This window comes from Pelobates fuscus, chromosome 1 (assembly GCF_036172605.1).
Source record: "Pelobates fuscus isolate aPelFus1 chromosome 1, aPelFus1.pri, whole genome shotgun sequence".
In the NCBI taxonomy this organism is placed as follows: Eukaryota; Metazoa; Chordata; class Amphibia; order Anura; family Pelobatidae; genus Pelobates; species Pelobates fuscus.
In genome coordinates this window covers 430,153,891-430,174,860 of record NC_086317.1, presented here as the reverse complement: position 1 = coordinate 430,174,860, position 20,970 = coordinate 430,153,891, and the positions used below count along the sequence as shown (strand labels likewise).

The 20,970-nt window shown below is 41.4% G+C and overlaps 1 protein-coding gene across 5 annotated transcripts in view; it reads right to left on the bottom strand.

Annotated features, from left to right (window-relative positions):
- The window catches only part of DCLK1 (doublecortin like kinase 1), a 398,808-nt gene that overhangs the window by 43,677 nt on the left and 334,161 nt on the right, over positions 1 to 20,970 (bottom strand). For 4 of the 5 annotated variants that reach the window (XM_063429156.1, XM_063429171.1, XM_063429181.1 and 1 more), the window contains 3 exons: positions 5,070 to 5,203; positions 4,266 to 4,343; positions 3,007 to 3,103 (listed from right to left, as the gene is read on the bottom strand). In XM_063429156.1, the coding sequence (XP_063285226.1) occupies positions 3,007 to 3,103; positions 4,266 to 4,343; positions 5,070 to 5,203 (309 nt within the window). The remainder of the gene's footprint in view (positions 1 to 3,006; positions 3,104 to 4,265; positions 4,344 to 5,069; positions 5,204 to 20,970) is intronic. The other variant, XM_063429163.1, reaches the window with a different exon arrangement.

The following is a 20,970-nucleotide window of genomic DNA, read 5'->3' as shown; positions in this document are numbered from 1 at the left end:
ACAGGGGTAGTATATGGCTTGACCCTAAATATATATAACTATCAAAAAGGAAAGGAGGTGAGGAAGGTACCTCGTAGAAACGGGGCCCTTAGTCTCACAACCACTACCCCCAATCTAAATATCAAAACAGTTAAGACCAAAAATAACAAACACTTTAATGGAACACAAATTATATCAAATACACACACCCACTTTATCACCCCAAATCGTGAGGATTAAAAGCAAAAAATGATGAGAAGCGACTGTAAATTTAAACTGGCAAAACAGTGCGGCAGAGAACCTTATGGGGTGCAAACAGCAACAATGGTCACATAGATGCAACTAATGTATAAACATCTAAACAAAGTTGCAACTGTGAAAAAACGTAGTTGCTGAAAAAACTTCCCACGGAACTTCAGCCTATCTGTAAATACTTCAAGCCAGGAGACAGCAAAAAAGGAGAGGGATTCTCCCAATTAAAGCAGTCTTAGGGAAAGCCAAGGTCTCGGTTTCCCTGTAGCAACTTCCGATATTCCTAAGGTGTATATGCTTATCTGCTTCCAGTTTATCAAATACCTGATATATCTAGTGCAACCAAAGGAAAATAAATCGAAAGGATAGCGAGATCAAAGGTAGAGGAAACAAAGTAGTGTGAAAAGGGCTGAGTCTAGACAGAGCTAAAGAGGGGGCTCAGTCACCATACCAGCCGCTAACTCTAAATTGTAATAGTCCCTCTAATGTGGATCTCAAACTGCGGGGTATCCACCAAGCTGTCAGAGCAGTCGACAGAAAAAGATTGTCCAATTACAGGATCATTTTAAATAACGTGAAACAAGCTGCCCAACGCGCGTTTCGGCGGTCTAACCGCCTTTCTCAAGGGCAAGTAGTGCAAACTAAGCCTCTCCCTTCATCCCTTAAGTACCCAGAAGACCCTACCTGTAAAGTAGGGGGTGGGATTCGAAAGTGCCCGCCAGCCGAGTACATTTGATTACAGCTGGCTGTATGCGCATGTCCGTATCCAGTTGCTAGCGCATGCGCGGGGACTTTACGTTCGTGAATATATGTCTCCTTTTACAGGCGCATGCTCCTGGACTTAGTCTTCGGACGAGGCGCTTAGTCCACTAGCGGAGACTGATCCACTTCCCTTAGAGAGTAGGTCGGCTACGTAAAGGGAGTTAACTTTAACAGCTTTTAAGAGGTCTGAGTACGAAGGTATAGTTCCCAAATCGGGATCAGATCGGCCAATTCTTATCTGCTGTTAAACGTCTATGGTCAGTCTCTGTCATAATAAGATAGAAACTACATGTATCATTTTAGCCTCATCTGTCATCCCGGAGATTATTTAGAAGAGGGGATGACGGATATGTTAGGCGGATTATTGGTCCTAATATCGTGTATTTATATATCTAGTGGTGGCACACAAATAGGAGAGGAGAGGCAAAATTAATACTCATCGGTGAATTATTTATCAAAGAAAATATAAAATAAAATAGTTCAATCGAATGTTATAAGCAAAGTCTATTATGTACAATGAAAGAGTGGTATATACAAGAAGAAGAGGTGAAGATTTACCAATGAATTACAATCTATCGTTTGATAATTATCAATGTATTAACGGTTGTAGATAATCCATTGATAATGCCAAAGGCAATCATAATCTCACTATTTTGAAAATGCTTTTACCACTTTAAGATTGGTGAAAAAAAGTCCTTATACTTTATTTTAAACATTTAAATACCTATCAAACTCATCAATAAAAAGGACTTGATAAACCCACCCAAAAAAATATCTTCGAAGTCTTTTATTAGAAAACATTTCTAACAACTAACTAATACCCCATAACCATTTAAAGTGGGCACGTGAACAAAACAAGCACCATTTACACCTATTCTAAGCTGATGACGTTTGCAAGAATTAAATATTCACCTTTTTATTTTAATTAGTTTCGGCACAAAACAGTACTAATAAGCAATCTAAGAACAAAATATCAAAGCAAAAATGGTATTACTACAAAATATATTTGTACACTTTAACCCAAATATGCAAAGTGATCATTCCTGAAGAAATATACATGCATGTCAATGTTTGGAACACAACATGTTAACGGAACACAGTTATTTTCATCAGTCTTGCACTGTAAAAGGGGTCAGACAGGCAGGTCAGATCAATCCAAGATGGATCCATTTCGGTTGTTGCCAACCTAGCTTATTTGGCATATCGATCTTGCGATAGTGTGATTAATGATGACGACTGCAGTTAAACCTGGTTTTAAATCAATAATGATTTCTGACTTTGACAGCATTACTGGTAGAAAAATGTTATGACATTTCCGGATTATGATCCAATTGAAAACATGCATGACATACTGTCCAAAATTCATAAAACTTAAAAAATTGGATAAGGATGGTGGATTGTAATTTACCCCTATGTCTAATAGTGACAGTATTTTTTTTTATTGTTTCCATGGGATATAGTGTATCAAATCCTGATAAGCTTCACAGCCCAAGAATTTTGCAAAGCTATGTGCAGATTACGTGAATTACGTTTTAGAATTTCTTTATATTTACTGTGCAAAGCATTTATTATGTGCAGAATGCTGTATGCTTTGGTTACGTTTATATGACATATTTTAATGGATTGATTGTTTTTAGCTCTGTTAAAGTTAAAGGGACACTTTCAGCACTAAAGCAACGTTAGCTTAATGAAGTGGTTTTAGCGTATAGATCATGCCCTCCTCAATTACCTGCTCTTAGGAGACTGCAAAGGCATGATCTGCACACCAAAACTGCTCCATTAAGTAAAGTTATTTTGGTACTTATAGTATCCCTTTAAACATTTTTAGTTTGCATGCATGTATTCTTGCTGTGCTAATATTGCCAGTTAGCTACCAGAACTGAATCACTGAAACCAGAGAGAATTAAAGCAAAATGTATAGAGATACTGGTAGTAAATAAGCATTATTGGCACAACATGATCTTCAAGGACTTTGTAAAAAAAACAAAATTCAAAACATAGCAAAAAACATACCTTTGCAGAATCGGAAACATTGTCCCAGTAGGGAGATGGAAAGTCCACTTGTCCCATGAGAATCTGATCAAAAAGTACTTCCTGATCATCTCCACTTCTAAAACAATAAATATAGTCTACTTACACTACAACAGGAAAGTATACATTACATAACAAATGTCTGTTACCATGTTTACCATACACATATGTTAATTCTCCCAATATCTGCCAAAGGATGAATACATGGAAGATTGCAAGTGTATAAATTAGGTTTTCCTAAACAGCAATTAATTTAACAATTGAATACATTGATTGTTGTTATATACTATTAGCTATGCATCCCATATTTCAAACAAAGCGTCTGCTACTATTGTTAAATTATAAAGTGCTTGGTATTATGATATTATTGGCGGGGACAAACAAATATATTTTTTACCATTTTTCTTTTTAGGGGGACATTTTAATCAACCTCTACATATTGTATATGGGCGAATCTAACCCCTTTGTTTGTAGAGTATTGACAGAACTAGAATCAAGCCCTCCTCCTCACACGTGTCATCTTCAGGTCTCTTAAATTCAAGTGACATTCTTGAGGGGGTGTCTGATGATTTAGGGGAATATGATCCTGGATCTTCACATTAGAGAATAATGTGTTTGTATTACACCTTGCATTAGTTTTGGTGAATAAGCATGATCCTTTACTGCTAGCTTAATTTAAAGGGACTCTATAGTCACCATATAAAAGCAAGAAAGACAGGTCACCCAACCTTCCTTCTTGCTTTTATATGTACTTTCATTTATTAAAAATAATTTTCAAGGTGGTTTTATATTAAAAACTTACCTCCGTTCCAGCGCCGAGCACAGGGGTGGGGGCCGGGGGGGGGGGGACGGAGAGTAGGTCTCTCCCCCCCCCCTTCAAGCACAATTGTGGACAGACAGCATCCCTGTGGGTTCGGGCGCCACGCCCACAGCAGTGCTGACAGGCTATCAGCACACAAAGCGCGTTCACAGTGCTTTGTGTGCTGATAGCCCGTCTGAAGTATTCACCCAGAATGCATCAGACGAGAGGCCTTTTTAGGGCCTCTGAACTCGGAAGTCCCTCTGGTGGCCGTCTGATTGACTGCAACAAGAGGTGTTCCAAGCTTCTAATGTAAACACTGCATTTTCTAGGTAGCTGTAGCACTCACCTGAACAACCTCATTAAGCTGAAGTTGTTCAGGTGACTATAGTGTCCCTTTAAACGATGCTTCTTCTATAACAAATCAAGACTTTCCACTTACCCACGGAAAGGAGGAAAGCCACAGAGCAGGATGTAGGTGATCACGCCTGCTGCCCAGATATCCACTTTCAGGCCATACCTGCAGAAAACAAATATGTTTATTAATGCAAGGTATACCACAGCAGACCAACTTAAAAAAACTGTAACTGCTTCTAACAGTTAATAACAGACAGAGAATGGAGATAAAAAGAGCAACAGCTCTGGCAAACCTAATTCTAAACGTCATTGCAAGATTTGAAAATTGGATCAAATATAAAGTGCTGCTTTAAACTTTTTGGAATTGCCACGACCCAGCTCAAGAGTGATAATTACATAACAACACTGGGTTTCACTGGCACCATCAGGAAGACAATATTATTGCTTGTATAGCGCTTTCCAGGAATAAATGAATTGCTAATGGGAACATAAAGGTAGAAAGTATAACTTCTCTTACAATTTTGTCATAATTATTCTTTTTTCAAGGCTATTGTTTAAAAGAAAGATTAAATATGGCTTGATTATTTTTCCAAACCAAAATCCAGGTTCTATTCAGGACAAAATTTGAGATTTACAGGACTTAAAGCAAAGACTCATGGCATGCTAACATTCAAAACTATTCTAAATATAAATTTGTTAAGAATCTTCCTAACATTTCCCAATGCCATAAACGCTAAAGGACTTAATGTCTCCTCAGGGGTAGACTAACATTAATTGGGAGTGGGAGGCGGGTAGAGGGGGTATAGAAGCTTTCATAAAGGGTTCTTCACCTAATGAATATCATTTACTGTAAAAGAATATATGTTATTGCATAATTAAGTGGTTTTACCCAGTCTCTGCGATTATTTCAGGAGCTACATAGGTTGGGGTTCCACACACAGTGTAAAGAGGTCCATCGACTACCGTGGCAAGTCCAAAATCTCCAAGTTTTAGTGATTTACTCCCATCCTGGTGTTCATAGACCTAGAAATGCAAGTTAGAAAATGTAAATGCTGGTAATGTAAGAACATAAACAATTGTTTCTCTGCAGAACATTGAATTTATATCAAAACCTAGATTTCTCTAAAAGGTGTTAGTCGTTGTCTCAAGTATGATTTCAGAAATTATTGGGTGCCATTGCCAAAATAAATGTGTCAAATAGTATTGATGTAATAGTTTTTAGAAACTCGAAAATAAATTAGCCACATTGATACAACCAAAGCAAACGTAAAATAGAAAACCAACTAATCTTCAACAGTTCTTCCAGAGTCAACTGTCCATTGCAGTCCAAAAATACTAGAATTAGCCTTGAAAAAGCCTTTGCATAAGGTGAAACACGTTATTGATTTTATTATAATTCTTTATTGTTTTATAGTTAAAAATAAATGTCTTTTTAATTTTTGCTCCTGGATACTTATTTTTCTGCTCCTGGATACCTTCTTATCTGTGATAGACCTCTCATGGTAATATCCGTAGTTGGGATTTGTTCCACTAAGTCGCAAAGGATTGAGCAATAGACATGTGCAATTCGTTTCATTCTGAATTTCGTGCAATTCGGACATTCGGATGCTTACGAATGTCCGAAGTTTGAATTGTCGAATTGCCGAAGTGCCAAAGTTCCAAATGGCTGAAGTTCCAAAGTGGGTTAGGGTTTAGGGTTAGGGATTAGGTTTAGGGTCCGAATTACCAAAGTTCCAAATTGCCAAAGTGCCGAATTGCCGAAGTCCCGAATTTCGGAAGTGCCAAACCGATCCGAATGCCATTGGTCCAAATTGCCGAAGCAGACTTTCCGATCTGAACCGGACCACATTTTTTGCCCATGCACATGCTTATTTGCAGTGTAAAGCTCTATTGAATGTAAGTGGCTCTCCAGATACAGTTGCAAGAAAAAGTATGTGAACCCTTTGGAATGATATGGATTTCTGCACAAATTGGTCATAAAATGTGATCTGATCATCATCTAAGTCACAACAATAGACAATCACAGTCTGCTTAAACTAATAACACACAAATAATGAAATGTTGCCATGTTTTTATTGAACCAAGAAGAAAAAACTCACAGACACTCCAATTTTCAAGCCGCAGGCAGATTTATTGTGACAGAATGCAACGCAACGTTTCGACCGGAAAGGTCTTTTTCAAGCTGACCTTTCCGGTCGAAACGTTGCGTTGCATTCTGTCACAATAAATCTGCCTGCGGCTTGAAAATTGGAGTGCCTGTGAGTTTTTTCTTCTTGGATTATTGTACTGGGACTGCTGGTCCTGCTCTGGAGCACCCTTGGCCGTTGGGATTGAGTGCGGTTCTCACCATTTACTCTGCTTAATGTTTTTATTGAACACACCATGTAAACATTCACAGTGCAGGTGGAAAAAGTATGTGAACCCCTAGACTAATGACATCTCCAAGAGCTAATTGGAGTGAGATGTCAGCCAACTGGAGTCCAATCAATGATATGAGATTGGAGGTGTTGGTTACAGCAGCCCTGCCCTATAAAAAACACACACCAGTTCTGGGTTTGCTTTTCACAAGAAGAATTGCCTGATGTGAATGATGCCTCACACAAAAGAGCTCTCAGAAGACCTACTGGAAATGTGGCGAAACCAACCTCGCCACTGGGCCCTGGAGAAGCCTGTTTGCTAGCCTCCTACCTACTGACTATGGCCCCTGGGTTATTTGGGGCATATTGTACTGTATATTGCTGCTACTGGCCCTTTTAACAGCATCTATGGACATATTGGGACTTTTGGGACTACTGTCCCTTTAAGACTGTGAAGCATATTCGAGTGTACTGCCTGTAATATTATATATGTATTTATAGATGTGTTAAGTGTATCCTGGGTGATTTGTATGCAACATTCATCTGATTGTTCGGTAGAATCACTCCATTCAGTATATTGAGTGAAACTACCGAACAACCAGACCACCCAGGAATGAGTGTGCCTCCAATTACCGTTTGCAACAATGTTGCAAACAGGTAATTGGCAATCAGTGCAGTGTGGTCTTTGTCCTCTGGGTGGCCGCCATTCGGGAAACAAACACGTGGCGGCGGCCATCTTAAACTACCGAACAGCGGTGTTTTGCCGTCGAGTGTCTGGAACTAAAATCGGACACTTGACTAGGCAAACACCGCTGAGACCTCCATACTTCCAGAAATTCGTATGGAAACTACCGAATGACCCGCCGTTCGGTAGAAAGAGCCCCATAAACAAGGGAATTCATTCAAACCCTCTCCAGGCTCTATAACACAGGCAATTCGCCTGTTTTCATTCCCTTGTTTGTGACCGACCGCAGGGCCAAAATGCATGGAACTGTTTTCGGATACTTTACCCATGCGGTCGGTCAAATCTTTGGAACCCCATATCTCACGAACCATTCATCCGAATTACTTGAAGTTTGGATATGTTGTCCCCCTGAATAAGGGCTATCCAGCGATGCTGGATTTAAAGGTGTACCCCCGGGTTTTGGGGTACATCCAGAACTTGGCTGAAAAAGTGTACCGGATAATTGAGTTTAATGTTATCTGAGGGGAGGGGATGTGTGGGCTGAACCATGTATGTGATTGGTTATTTTATGCCTCCCCCTGGGTGTGGCCTGTATGTGGATTAGTGTAATAAAAGCCAGGCTGGATGAGCCAGTCCAGAGTTCCTGTTTTAACCTCAAAGTGATGTGTCGTCTCATTATTGGGGGAAGGATTTATTGTATGCTGTTCCAGTTGACTGCTAGGGGTACAAGCCTATTCGTATGGTTCCTATTCAATGGTCTACAGCATTCATACGCTTGGGAGAATTTAAAGTTTTCTTGGATTCGGTGATTATGGTGTCTGCCAGAGTGCTTGGAGCCCTCAGGAAGCACTAGGAGCATCCATTAACGGAGGTACCAAGTCGGGGTGCCAGGCGATCCGTTACATTGGTGGCAGCGGTGGGATGGCGTCCTAGTGCGAGGTAAAGCAGCTCGGAGACACAGTACGTTTGGATTTACAAATTGAGGGCAACGCTAGCAGTCGTGCAGCGCCCCTGGGAGCAGACTAGTATGGAAGGTTCTGGCTCTGGAGATGATTGGCTGGCCGAGGTGAGGCAGCGAGTGGCCGAGTATGGGGATGATATACCCATGGAGACACGCCGGGTGATCTGGAACCAGGTCATGGCTGAGCGAAACACAAGGCTGGACCGAGAATTCCGGTTGGCGAAAGAGAGGAAGTATGCTCAGCAGCAGGAGCATTACAGCAGCCGAGTAGAGGCTGCATCCGAGGAGGTTAGCCGTCTTTCCCTGAGGCGGCGGGAGGAACCCGAAGTGGGGGTCCTCATAGACTGGTCCTGTGAGGAACCACAACAGGCAGGTAGAGATGGGACCAAGGTCTCTCCACCGGGCCCACCGGGATGCTGGGCAGCCGGCCCAGATCCCCAGCAGCAGCCAGAGTTGCCAGGTGGGGAAGCAGGTGGCCCTTACTCACAAATGTTGAGGGGCCTCACGGATTGGTCCTGGGAAGACCCACAGATGGCAGGTGGAGATGGGACTGCGGTCTCTCTACCGGCCCTACAGGGATGCTGGGCAGTCGGCCCAGATCCCCAGCGGCAGTGTGCGTTACAGGGAGCTGAAAGTGCCGTTCTTGCTCCCCAGCGGCAGTCTACGGTGCAGGGAGAGGAGCCTGTTATCCCCTCTCCCCAGCGGTTGAAGGTGTGTAAGGGAGAGGAGTTTGTTACCCCCTCTCCCCACCGACAACCTAACCCACCAAGGGGAGACAGTAAACCCCTCACCAGCGCAGATGAGACCGTGGTCTCTGTGCCCAAGTTACAGGGAGCTGAAGGGGCCATCCTTGCTCCCCAGCGGCAGGTTACAGTTCAGAGAGAGGAGCTTGTTACACCCTCTCTCCAGCGGCAGCCTAACCCACCAAGGGGAGACCGTAAGCCCCACACCAGCGCCGATGGGACCGTGGTCTCTGCGCCCAAGTTACAGGGAGCTGAAGGGGCCGTCCTCCCTCCCCAGCGGCAGTGTGATTTGTTGGGAATTGGGAGCCCAGTCTCCATTCCCCAGCGGCAGTGTGAATTGCAGGGAATTGGGAGCCCAGTCTCCATTCCCCAGCGGCAGGCTGAGTTACAGGGGGCAGAGGTAGTGGGTCCTATCCCCCAGCAGCAGAGTGATATGCCGGGAATGCAGTGTGAAGTGCAGGGAGAGGAGAGCAGCGTCCTCCCTCCCCAGCGGAAGGCTGAGTTACAGGGGGCAGAGGTAGTTGGTCCTACCCCCCAGCAGCAGCGTGATTTTTTGGGAATAGAGAGCCCAGTCTCTATTCCCCAGCAGCAGGACACTGAATTGGGAGGAGAGACAGTCGGTCTCCCTCCACAAAGACTGAAAGTAGGCATGGGAGAGGAGATTGTTACCACCTCTCCCCAGCGGCGGATCATCAATGGGCAGAGTGTTCTAATGGGAGAGGAGCTGGTTACCACCTCTCCCCAGCGGCAGCTTAATGTACCAGGGAGAGACTGTAAGCCCCACACCTGTGCAGATGGGACCGTGGTCTCTGCACTTCCAGCACAGGGGGTAGGGACGGTCGGTCCTGCCCCCCCACAACAGGGCTGTTTAGCCAAAGGGGAGACAGTCTGTCTCCAGCAGCAGAGCTGTGTAACTAAAGGGGAGACAGTCGGTCTCCAGCAGCAGAGCTGCGCAGCTAAAGGGGAGACAGTCGGTCTCCAGCAACCAGGCTCCAACCAGACTACTCCTGTAGTAGTGCTGGCACCAGGGCAGAGTACCGCTGGTCTCTGCCCACTCAGCAACCCACCAAAACAGCCTACCAGTCCCCCACACAGCCGGGGTGAGGCACCTGGACCTGGACAAGTTTTTCCATTACTCAGGTGTAGTAACCATTTATTGTGGGTGGGCTGTACTGCTGTTTCTGTTTTGTGGGTGGGCTGCTGGACTAACAAGGGCACTGACCGGCAAGAGGTCAGGTACCCTGTTAGTCTGTTTGGAAAAGGGGAGAAATGTGGCGAAACCAACCTCGCCACTGGGCCCTGGAGAAGCCTGTTTGCTAGCCTCCTACCTACTGACTATGGCCCCTGGGTTATTTGGGGCATATTGTACTGTATATTGCTGCTACTGGCCCTTTTAACAGCATCTATGGACATATTGGGACTTTTGGGACTACTGTCCCTTTAAGACTGTGAAGCATATTCGAGTGTACTGCCTGTAATATTATATATGTATTTATAGATGTGTTAAGTGTATCCTGGGTGATTTGTATGCAACATTCATCTGATTGTTCGGTAGAATCACTCCATTCAGTATATTGAGTGAAACTACCGAACAACCAGACCACCCAGGAATGAGTGTGCCTCCAATTACCGTTTGCAACAATGTTGCAAACAGGTAATTGGCAATCAGTGCAGTGTGGTCTTTGTCCTCTGGGTGGCCGCCATTCGGGAAACAAACACGTGGCGGCGGCCATCTTAAACTACCGAACAGCGGTGTTTTGCCGTCGAGTGTCTGGAACTAAAATCGGACACTTGACTAGGCAAACACCGCTGAGACCTCCATACTTCCAGAAATTCGTATGGAAACTACCGAATGACCCGCCGTTCGGTAGAAAGAGCCCCATAAACAAGGGAATTCATTCAAACCCTCTCCAGGCTCTATAACACAGGCAATTCGCCTGTTTTCATTCCCTTGTTTGTGACCGACCGCAGGGCCAAAATGCATGGAACTGTTTTCGGATACTTTACCCATGCGGTCGGTCAAATCTTTGGAACCCCATATCTCACGAACCATTCATCCGAATTACTTGAAGTTTGGATATGTTGTCCCCCTGAATAAGGGCTATCCAGCGATGCTGGATTTAAAGGTGTACCCCCGGGTTTTGGGGTACATCCAGAACTTGGCTGAAAAAGTGTACCGGATAATTGAGTTTAATGTTATCTGAGGGGAGGGGATGTGTGGGCTGAACCATGTATGTGATTGGTTATTTTATGCCTCCCCCTGGGTGTGGCCTGTATGTGGATTAGTGTAATAAAAGCCAGGCTGGATGAGCCAGTCCAGAGTTCCTGTTTTAACCTCAAAGTGATGTGTCGTCTCATTATTGGGGGAAGGATTTATTGTATGCTGTTCCAGTTGACTGCTAGGGGTACAAGCCTATTCGTATGGTTCCTATTCAATGGTCTACAGCATTCATACGCTTGGGAGAATTTAAAGTTTTCTTGGATTCGGTGATTATGGTGTCTGCCAGAGTGCTTGGAGCCCTCAGGAAGCACTAGGAGCATCCATTAACGGAGGTACCCAGTCGGGGTGCCAGGTGATCCGTTACACCTACGATTAAGAATTGTTGACTTGCATAAAGCTGGAAAGGGTTATAAAAGTATCTCCAAAAGCCTTGCTGTTCATCAGTCCACGGTAAGACAAATTGTCTATAAATGGAGAAAGTTCAGCACTGCTGCTACTCTCCCTAGGAGTGGCCGTCCTGTAAAGATGACTGCAAGAGCACAGCGCAGACTGCTCAATGAGGTGAAGAAGAATCCCAGAGTGTCAGCTAAAGACTTACAAAAGTCACTGGCAAATGCAAACATCCCTGATAGCGAATCTACAATACGCAAAACAATAAAAAATAATGGATTCCATGGGAGGATACCACAGAGGAAGCCACTGCTGTCCAAACAAAACATTGCTGCACATTTACAGTTTGCACAAGAGCACCTGGATGTTCCACAGCAGTACTGGCAAAATATTCTGTGGACAGATGAAACAAAAGTTGAGTTGTTTGGAAGAAACTCACAACACTATGTGTGGCGAAAAAGAGGCACAGCACACCAACATCAAAACCTCATCCCAACTGTGAAGTATGGTGGTGGGGGCATCATGGTTTGGGGCTGCTTTGCTGCATCAGGGCCTGGACGGATTGCTATCATCGAAGGAAAAATGAATTCCCAAGTTTATCAAGACATTTTGCAGGATAACTTAAGGCCATCTGTCTACCAGCTGAAGCTCAACAGAAGATGGGTGTTGCAACAGGACAATGACCCAAAGCATAGAAGAAAATCAACAACAGAATGACTTAAACAGAAGAAAATATGCCTTCTGAAGTGGCCTAGTCAGAGTCCTGACCTCAACCCGATTGAGATGCTGTGGCATGACCTCAAGAAAGCGATTCACACCAGACATCCCAAGAATATTGCTGAACTGAAACAGTTCTGTAAAGAGGAATGGTCAAGAATTACTCCTGACCGTTGTGCACGTCTGATCTGCAACTACAGGAAACGTTTGGTTGAAGTTATTGCTGCCAAAGGAGGTTTAACCAGTTTTTAAATCCAAGGGTTCACATACTTTTTCCACCTGCACTGTGAATGTTTACATGGTGTGTTCAATAAAAACATGGCAACATTTCATTCTTTGTGTGTTATTAGTTTAAGCAGACTGTGATTGTTTATTGTTGTGACTTAGATGATGATCAGATCTCATTTTATGACCAATTTATGCAGAAATCCATATCATTCCAAAGGGTTCACATACTTTTTCTTGCAACTGTATCTTTGGGTCCTTATTCAGAGAGACTCTCCACCATTGTATTTTGGCCAAAATTCTGGCGTCCCAATTTTTTTTCTATTTTTGGGAAAAATAGTTTGGCTGAGTTGAATTTTCTTGCTTCGCACTAGTCTAATATTGTCCTGATCTAAGAATGAAAATCAGAAGAATTTCCTTTTCATTAGCTCTTGTGAGCTCATAGCTTTATTTAACAGGTTATGGAATGAATGCCATAAGAAAAAAACATAAGCCTATGATTAAGGTTTAGTAAAGTCCAAAATGTGTCAAGCATCTTGTTTCTGGCTACTTCCCTGTCTGTTGTGTATTTCTTATAGATGAAACACAAGTTTTTTTTTTATTGCACATATCTCAAGTGAGAATTTCTCCCCTTTGTTGTTCCTCCAGGACCTGGCTTGAAGCATTTCTTTTCTATAAGAATTAGTTACATTCAGTTTTACTTTACAAGAATGCTTATGAGAATGTTCATTGTATTAAAGTAACTTCCAAATAACTGCGTTTCAATTAGAGGTATCCAAAATGGCGGCAAATTGTGATAACATGGTGAACGAATGTTTGTGAAAAGTGAACAGTGTGTACTTATAGTGTTAAAAGCTGAATTGAAATACTCTGAACAGAAATTGTTTTCCAAAGTTAGAAACTAGTACTATTTTGCTTTCAAGTTTTTCAAATCCACATTAAGAGAATTGAACCCATTCACATCTAAAAGTTTTGCCAAATTTTATGCTCGACTGCACTTCCTGTTGGACAGACCTAACATTTCTCAGTAGTCACCCTTTTTAATTGGGATGTTTTTTGCATTAAATCATGAGAACATTAAATGTAATCAGGAGAACAATTTTAGAAAAATCTTTAAACTTTATTCCAAATGCCCCACTGCTGATAGCATCAAAGAATATGTCTTGCCTCATTATCCCTTATTCATCCAAATTAGGAATGCACAAGAGACATATGTTAAACACATTGCACGCAACGGCATAGGGGGAAAAAAAACTCAAAACACCACGAACTAATTCTATCCATTATTTATAATGCATTATATAGGTGATACATTTAAAGTAACATAAAAAATGCACATGAAGTATCTTAATGTACTGCACACTCTATTGTAAGTTGTTATACAATATTACTACTATACTAATATATCCTGCTTTACAATCTCAGCAGGAAAGCTTATGGCCTCCCAGAGTAACCTCTACCTCACATACCTGTCTCTCGCTCTCTCCTAAAGGACAGCCCACCTTATTTGACTGCAAATTCCTGTCCTAATGTGTTTTACACCCCAACTCCTATAGAATGTAAGCTCGATTGAGCAGGGTCCTCTTAAACCTATTGTTCCGTAAGTTCTTTGTAATTGTCCTATTTATAGTTAAATCCCCTCTCATAATATTGTAAAGCGCTACGGAATCCGTTGGCGCTATATAAATGGCAATAATAATAAAATAATAAGAAAGCAGCAGTTTCTGGGATATGGAGTTAGTGAACTTAGCAAACTTTTCTTGCTCTATGCTAAAAACTGTATTATTTGTACTACAACATTTCCGTTTGCCCTCACAGCAGATCGTTGGTTTGTTCTTTGAAAGGCAACTAGGAGGAACTAGAGAGCCAGTGAGATGTATTGGACTAGGTGTTGGCACTACACATCCTACTCCGTTTATCAGCTTCCTGTCACTGATCCACCCTTGACAAAGTGCACACAGTGGATTTGAGTGATATCACTAGTATAATCTCAGTGAAGCCCCATGTTTCCTGAAGAGCAAGGTGGTCTCTAGTCGTTGAATCCTATAGTTACAAAGATGGGTCCAGGATGGCACTTGACAAACAGCCACTCAGGAAATGGGCCAAACCATCTGAAAGAAACCTGGAGAGGAACTGACAACAGAAAGCTTAAAGGGGTCCTTATCTGCTTTGTACCCAGCCAAGTTGGCTGATTTTTTATTGCTCTTTTTTCCTTTGTGCTCAGCTGCTGCCTTAAAATGCTGGGTGTTATATTTATAGGATGAGCCCGACAAGGCGCCAATATCTAGGTCAGGCTAAGGATTATGGACAATGCTATCTGTAAAAACTAAAGTGTGATCGGTAACTTGGGAGCTGTTTACACTGTACCTGACCTGTGCCTTGGTTAATAACAAGAGAAGCCGAATGAGCAGATGGGAGTTGTAACGGGAACAGGGGTTAATGCTCCCCTACATGGTACCCAGACCTGTCCCGCATTGTTGTTGGCCTTTTCTTCTCCTTCAGCACCAGTGACCACCAGTGACTGTCTTTCAGGCAGCAATCAATCTCTCTGAGGCCTAGCTCTTTGGCTACTTGTGACTCTGCTGATCCCAACTACTAGGGAGTAGTGCAGACAGAAGACAGGCCCCAAGACTCACTGGGCTCCTGGAAACGGATCATGTTTGAACACTGCTTCAAAACGAACTGTATGATTTATTTATTTTTTAACCGTGACTACCCTTTAACCTCTTAAGGACCACATGATGGTCTATGCCATCATGCCGTGCAGGGCTTTAACACAAGGTGATGGCATAGACAGTCATGTGTTTTAGGTACCAGCAGGGCTAGATCACTGCTGGCACCAGGAAGCAAGATGAGACAGACAGATCTGCAATGCATAAAAAGTGAGCAACGCTCAAAATGAGGTCGAATTACATGCACTGACTCCAGACAATTTTAAATCACTATAATGGTTATAGTGCTTGGAGTAACCCTTTACGATTTTCAGGTGACAGAACTCTTCTTCAAGCTCATTTCACACCTTCTGTTCCCGATTACCAATTCGGTGGATTGCATGTGTCCCATTAACCATAGGAGGAACTTGTATCCCTTGCTTTCCTAGCAAATGTTGCTATGGTTCAACCTACTAATAAGATGAGACCAGAAACACTAATTATTATTATTACATGTTAAAAAAAAATATTATTATTATTATTATATGTGTATGTATTATGGGAAAATAATGCTGTAAAGGTATTTTGGAGACATCATAATAAGCAACAAGGCTCGAATGCTTTATAAATGTCTTTAGAACCCATAGATGACATCATATTTCCTTAGTATTTCCTTAGTGTCTTTGTAATGTAGGAGTTAATGTTAAGTGTTATTGCAATGTTAGGTGTCAGTGTAGTGTAGAGGTTAACGTTTAGTGTTATTGTTGTGTAGTGTAGTGGCTAAGGAGATGAATTTCTGTGATGTCAGCACTGAAACATACATGTTCCAGTACTGCCTGAGATTAGTGGGGATTACAATCCTGGGTGGGGTACAGCCATCTCTGTGGCAGCTGCCATCTAGGATTGTAACTCCCACCCATGCATGTTTCAATATTGCCCTAACAGCAAAGTATTTTTGTAACCCCTATACCTCACTACATTAACAGTAATCATGAACCACTACTGTAACCACTGTACTACACTATACATTAACTCCTACACAACACTACATTAACACTAATCATGAACACCTATAAATAAACACCTACATTACACTATACATTAACTCCTAAACTACACTATACATTAACTCCTACACAACACTACATTAACACTAATCATGAACACCTATAAATAAACACCCACATTACACTATACATTATATCCTACACCACACTATGCTACACATGCATTCCTACAGTACACTACAATAACACTAATCATGAACCTCTGTACTATTCTACACTATTGGTAAACATTAATTCTTACATTATACTAACCATTAACACCTACACTATACTATATATTAACCCCTACACCAGTGGCGTACACACAATCCACGGGGCCCCGGTGCGAAACTGAACCGTGGCCCCCCCATTCCCTCCCTCTCCCGGCCCCCCCACCCCCGGATAGACACACACACACATACAGGCACACATATATACACACACATACACACATACAGACAGACAGATACATACAGGCACATGCACACATACATACATACATACATACATACAGACCGACACACACACACAGGCACAGACAGGCACACACACACACAGGCACACATACACACATACAGACACACACACAAGACACACATACATACAAAGACATATACATACAAACAGACAGGCATACATACATACATACAGACAGACACACAGAGACATGCACACATACATACAGACAGACAGACACACATACAGACACATACATACAGACACATACATACAAAGACACATACATAAGACACACACACACATACACACACACCAGACACACATACATACAAAGACACATACACACATACATACAGTCAGCCAGTAGAGGCTGGATTAACCCTGCAATGTAAACATAGCAGTTTCTCTGAAGGGTTAGAACCTGTGGTTAGAATTCCTAAACAACACTAACACCTAAAACATCCCTCCACTTAACATTAGCCATTAATCTCTATTCTAAGACATTCGTGAGAATGGGGACCCCCTAACTGCATGGAGGAATGTTTTCTCCCCATTTATTACAGGAAATAATCGCACATATCATGTCACCATCTGTGTAATACAGAGCTAGAAACAATATTTATATGTGTGTGTAGTGATAAGTTTCCTATCGCTTTTTTTTTTTTTTTTACGAATTATCTAAACTCTGTATGGTGTTGAACAGGGTGAGAAATATTTTCTTAATTTTGTTGCATGTTTCGGTTCTATCTGTAACGCATGTCTCGTGCTGGCCGGATAGCAAATTGGTTCATGAGGCTCTGATGCAATTCTTGGCCTGCTAGACTCCCCTTATTGTTAATCTAATGAGCAACCACCACTGCATCTTGTCAGCTACACTAGACTTATTCCCAGCAAGACCCACATTTGTCTGTTTCCATGCCAGAGCAACATGATCCATAGATGACACTTAAATACAATTATAATTCTTCTGAAACCACATCTAGTTAAACACATCTGGTTGAAGAAGCATGTGTAATGTTATCCTGGAGATTCTCTTTGAAAGCAGTCTAATGAAAGCATTAATGACCGAGTGAAGAATGTTTTGCATTGAACATGTGGTCCTATAGCGGTTGATTATAAGGAGATTTTCATATGATGCTAGCTGTAACTCTGTAATAAAGGCCAAAAATGTGTTTATTATTATTAACAGAAAACACTTACCAAAGTCTAAAGAAATTGTACTTTCTAGACAACTAAATTAGTCTTGATTGCAAGGAATAATAAACAGTTTTTACTACGTGTTTTGTGAATCCACACATATCTACGAACTATAATTACAGGAAACACAGTGAGAATGCATCCAGATCTTGTGCTTGCTACCAGAAAGTACAATTCACCCTGCTTCGTTGTGTCAGGAAGTTATCAGGCAGTATTACTTTACTGAGAGGGTAGTGGATGCATGGAATAGCCTTCCAGCTGAAGTGGTAGAGGTTAACACAGTAAAGGAGTTTAAGCATGCATGGGATAGGCATAAGGCTATCCTAACTATAAGATAAGGCCAGGGACTAATGAAAGTATTTAGAAAACTGGGCAGACTAGATGGGCTGAATGGTTCTTATCTGCCGTCACATTCTATGTTTCTATGTTTCTATGTTTCTATGCTTCTATGTTTCTATGTGTGACTGTGGCTACAAAACTATAATTAGGGGGATGTAGCATCACTTGTAACATTCATGCTTGGCACATTCCGGTTCAGATGAGGGACTGGATTCTTTAATTTGTGGGTCAAGATAATTCCAGGCTAATTATATAACACTACCTTTCTCATCTCACAGTATAGGCAGTTAGATCGAGAGTCTGGTGAATCAATACCTCCTTGGTATAATTAACCGACTTCATGGGAAAACTGGATAAAAAGTCAAAAGGAAAAGAGGCAATGTCATTTGAGGGAGTCCTCCTCATTGTTTCCGTTCTGGGGGAATTGTTCATCTGATTTTGGGGCCTTCCCTGATATGGGAGTCATGAGGAATTCAATGTGATACATTTATGGTGCCTACCACCCTCTGTGAGTCACACACCAAAGGATAGATTTATTCGTCTGTCTCATGGTTACCAGGGGGTCCTGGAGATACCCTAAATGTTTATTTTACTATAACTGATTTTATCAGAGCAGGAGAGTTATGGCCCAGGCAAAATACTGTTTCACCAATAGGCATCCTGCTTTGAAATTGCGGAAATATATAATTATGTAGCAAACATTTGTCAAAATATTGTGCTATAACAGCGCCAGACAACGTTGTCTCTCTAACTGCAGCTAAAAGGAGATCGTTGTAAATCTACCCTTGAAACACACTAGCGAGTGGAATGTGGGGATTTATGCTGGCTGCAACGCTAAAAACATTGAGCAGTATGTCACAAAATATGTTACCAATAACCTGCACCAATTTTGCTTTACCTTTTTTTTTTTTTCAAGAAATGAAGAGATGATTCGGACTTTTTAAATCCTCTTTGTGTAATTGATACTTTTGTTTAACTAAGCATTAAAATTGCACTTGCGCAACAATAATTGAATATATCCAAGATAATTACTCTCCGCCATATGTAACCCATTACCGGAAAGAGACCCTTGTATAAGATTTTTAGTGCGTTTTGCAGATGGCCGGGGTCAGAGAAACTGCTCTCTGGATGTTATTAATTTTATAAAGATAGCCCGCCATTAAAAATAATAGATATATTTCAAAGGAGCAATATCATAGAGTTGTCCTAATTTAAACATGCTGCTTATTTACAAAGGAGCGATTTCATAAAGACATACTCATCTAAACCTGATTATACAAAGAACACACTGAATGAGGACAAAGAATTCATTTCATGATTATATTGTACTTTGCTTGCACACGTTTTCGGATTAGTAAAATATTTATTTAACGATATGACCACACAAGTAGATAATGAGATCTAATTTTCCATCTGGGTGACTGCAAGATGGATTTCTGTCTGCTCGTATTATTTTATAAAGTGAAGAGAGAAAATGTTACATGCAGTTTATATTCTAGGTTATTACAATCTATTTTAAAAGCCTCTATTACGTGCAATTTTCTAATTACGGCATAATTGTGTTGGATTATATAACCAGTACTATAACTAATTGCAGTAGACCTCAAGCAAGTTACCACAGAAACAGATCTTTACACTAGGTCTAAGTCCACTGAGATAATGTTGTAGCCCATAACCTTCTCTTTCCAATCATAAAATAAATCACAAGTGTTGGGGTCTCCATAATCTCCATTTATACTAGAGAGGTCCAGGGAATGGATAATACATGAAGTGGTCCCCAAGACCCTGTGTTTACCAAGGACCACAAAGATAATGTATGGACATATAAACGTTGCTTTACTTTCACCGTTCCTGTGGAACTCACTTCCCTCCTCCGTTAGATACTCACCCAGTCTCCACTCCTTCAACAAATCATTAAAAGCCCACTTCTTCATAAAAGCGTATCAATTATACTGCTAATAGCTCCCGACTGATTCCTCTCTTTGCAATTTTGCATTTCGACATATGTTTTTATTTTAAAAGCCTTTTTCAATTGCCAGAACAATAAAAGTTTTTCGGGCTACTTAGGCTATTTAAGGGTTCCTCTAAGCACCAAAACTACTTCATTTTGCTGTAGTGGTTATAGTAAGTACAAGAAGTCTGACTTGGCAGTCTTCTGTTTCAAAGCTCCTCTGCTATGTAATTGGTGATGTTTTGTGTTTTTCAGCTTTTATAACAGCGTTGGCATGGTGGCCATTGATTTCACTTATGCGGGAATAAATTAATTATTCTATAAACTTCTGCTGGACAAGAGTTTATAGGCTAGGACTAGATCCCACAGACCAGTATAAGACACTATTAATTGGAACACACTGACCCAATAAATAGTGAATCTGCAGGAAATTTTTGAAGAGGAATATTTTTATTTAGAATTTGTAATTGTTTTCATTATTTTTTTCCAACATTATCTATATAACGTAGGGGTTATAATAACCATAATGTTTCCTTTTAATTCCACTGCAGATTTAAGATAACTGTAAATACTATGCTATATTTTATTTACTCATTTCATTTCTTCTCATTAAAGAAATACTCCAGGCTTTGGTACTCCCTATTTGTCAATGAATTGTGCAGATAATCAATTAACAGAATATTATTATTAAACCCTCAGGGTTTATAAATATTTAAGAGCTCAATTTTTCTTAAGCCATTTTAATAAATTCTCAGTGGATATATTTTATTTCAGGCGTCTCTTGGAGCTGTAAAATATGCTGCAGGCTGCTGCTGTCAAATTGTGAGGCTCGGAACGTCTTAAGAACT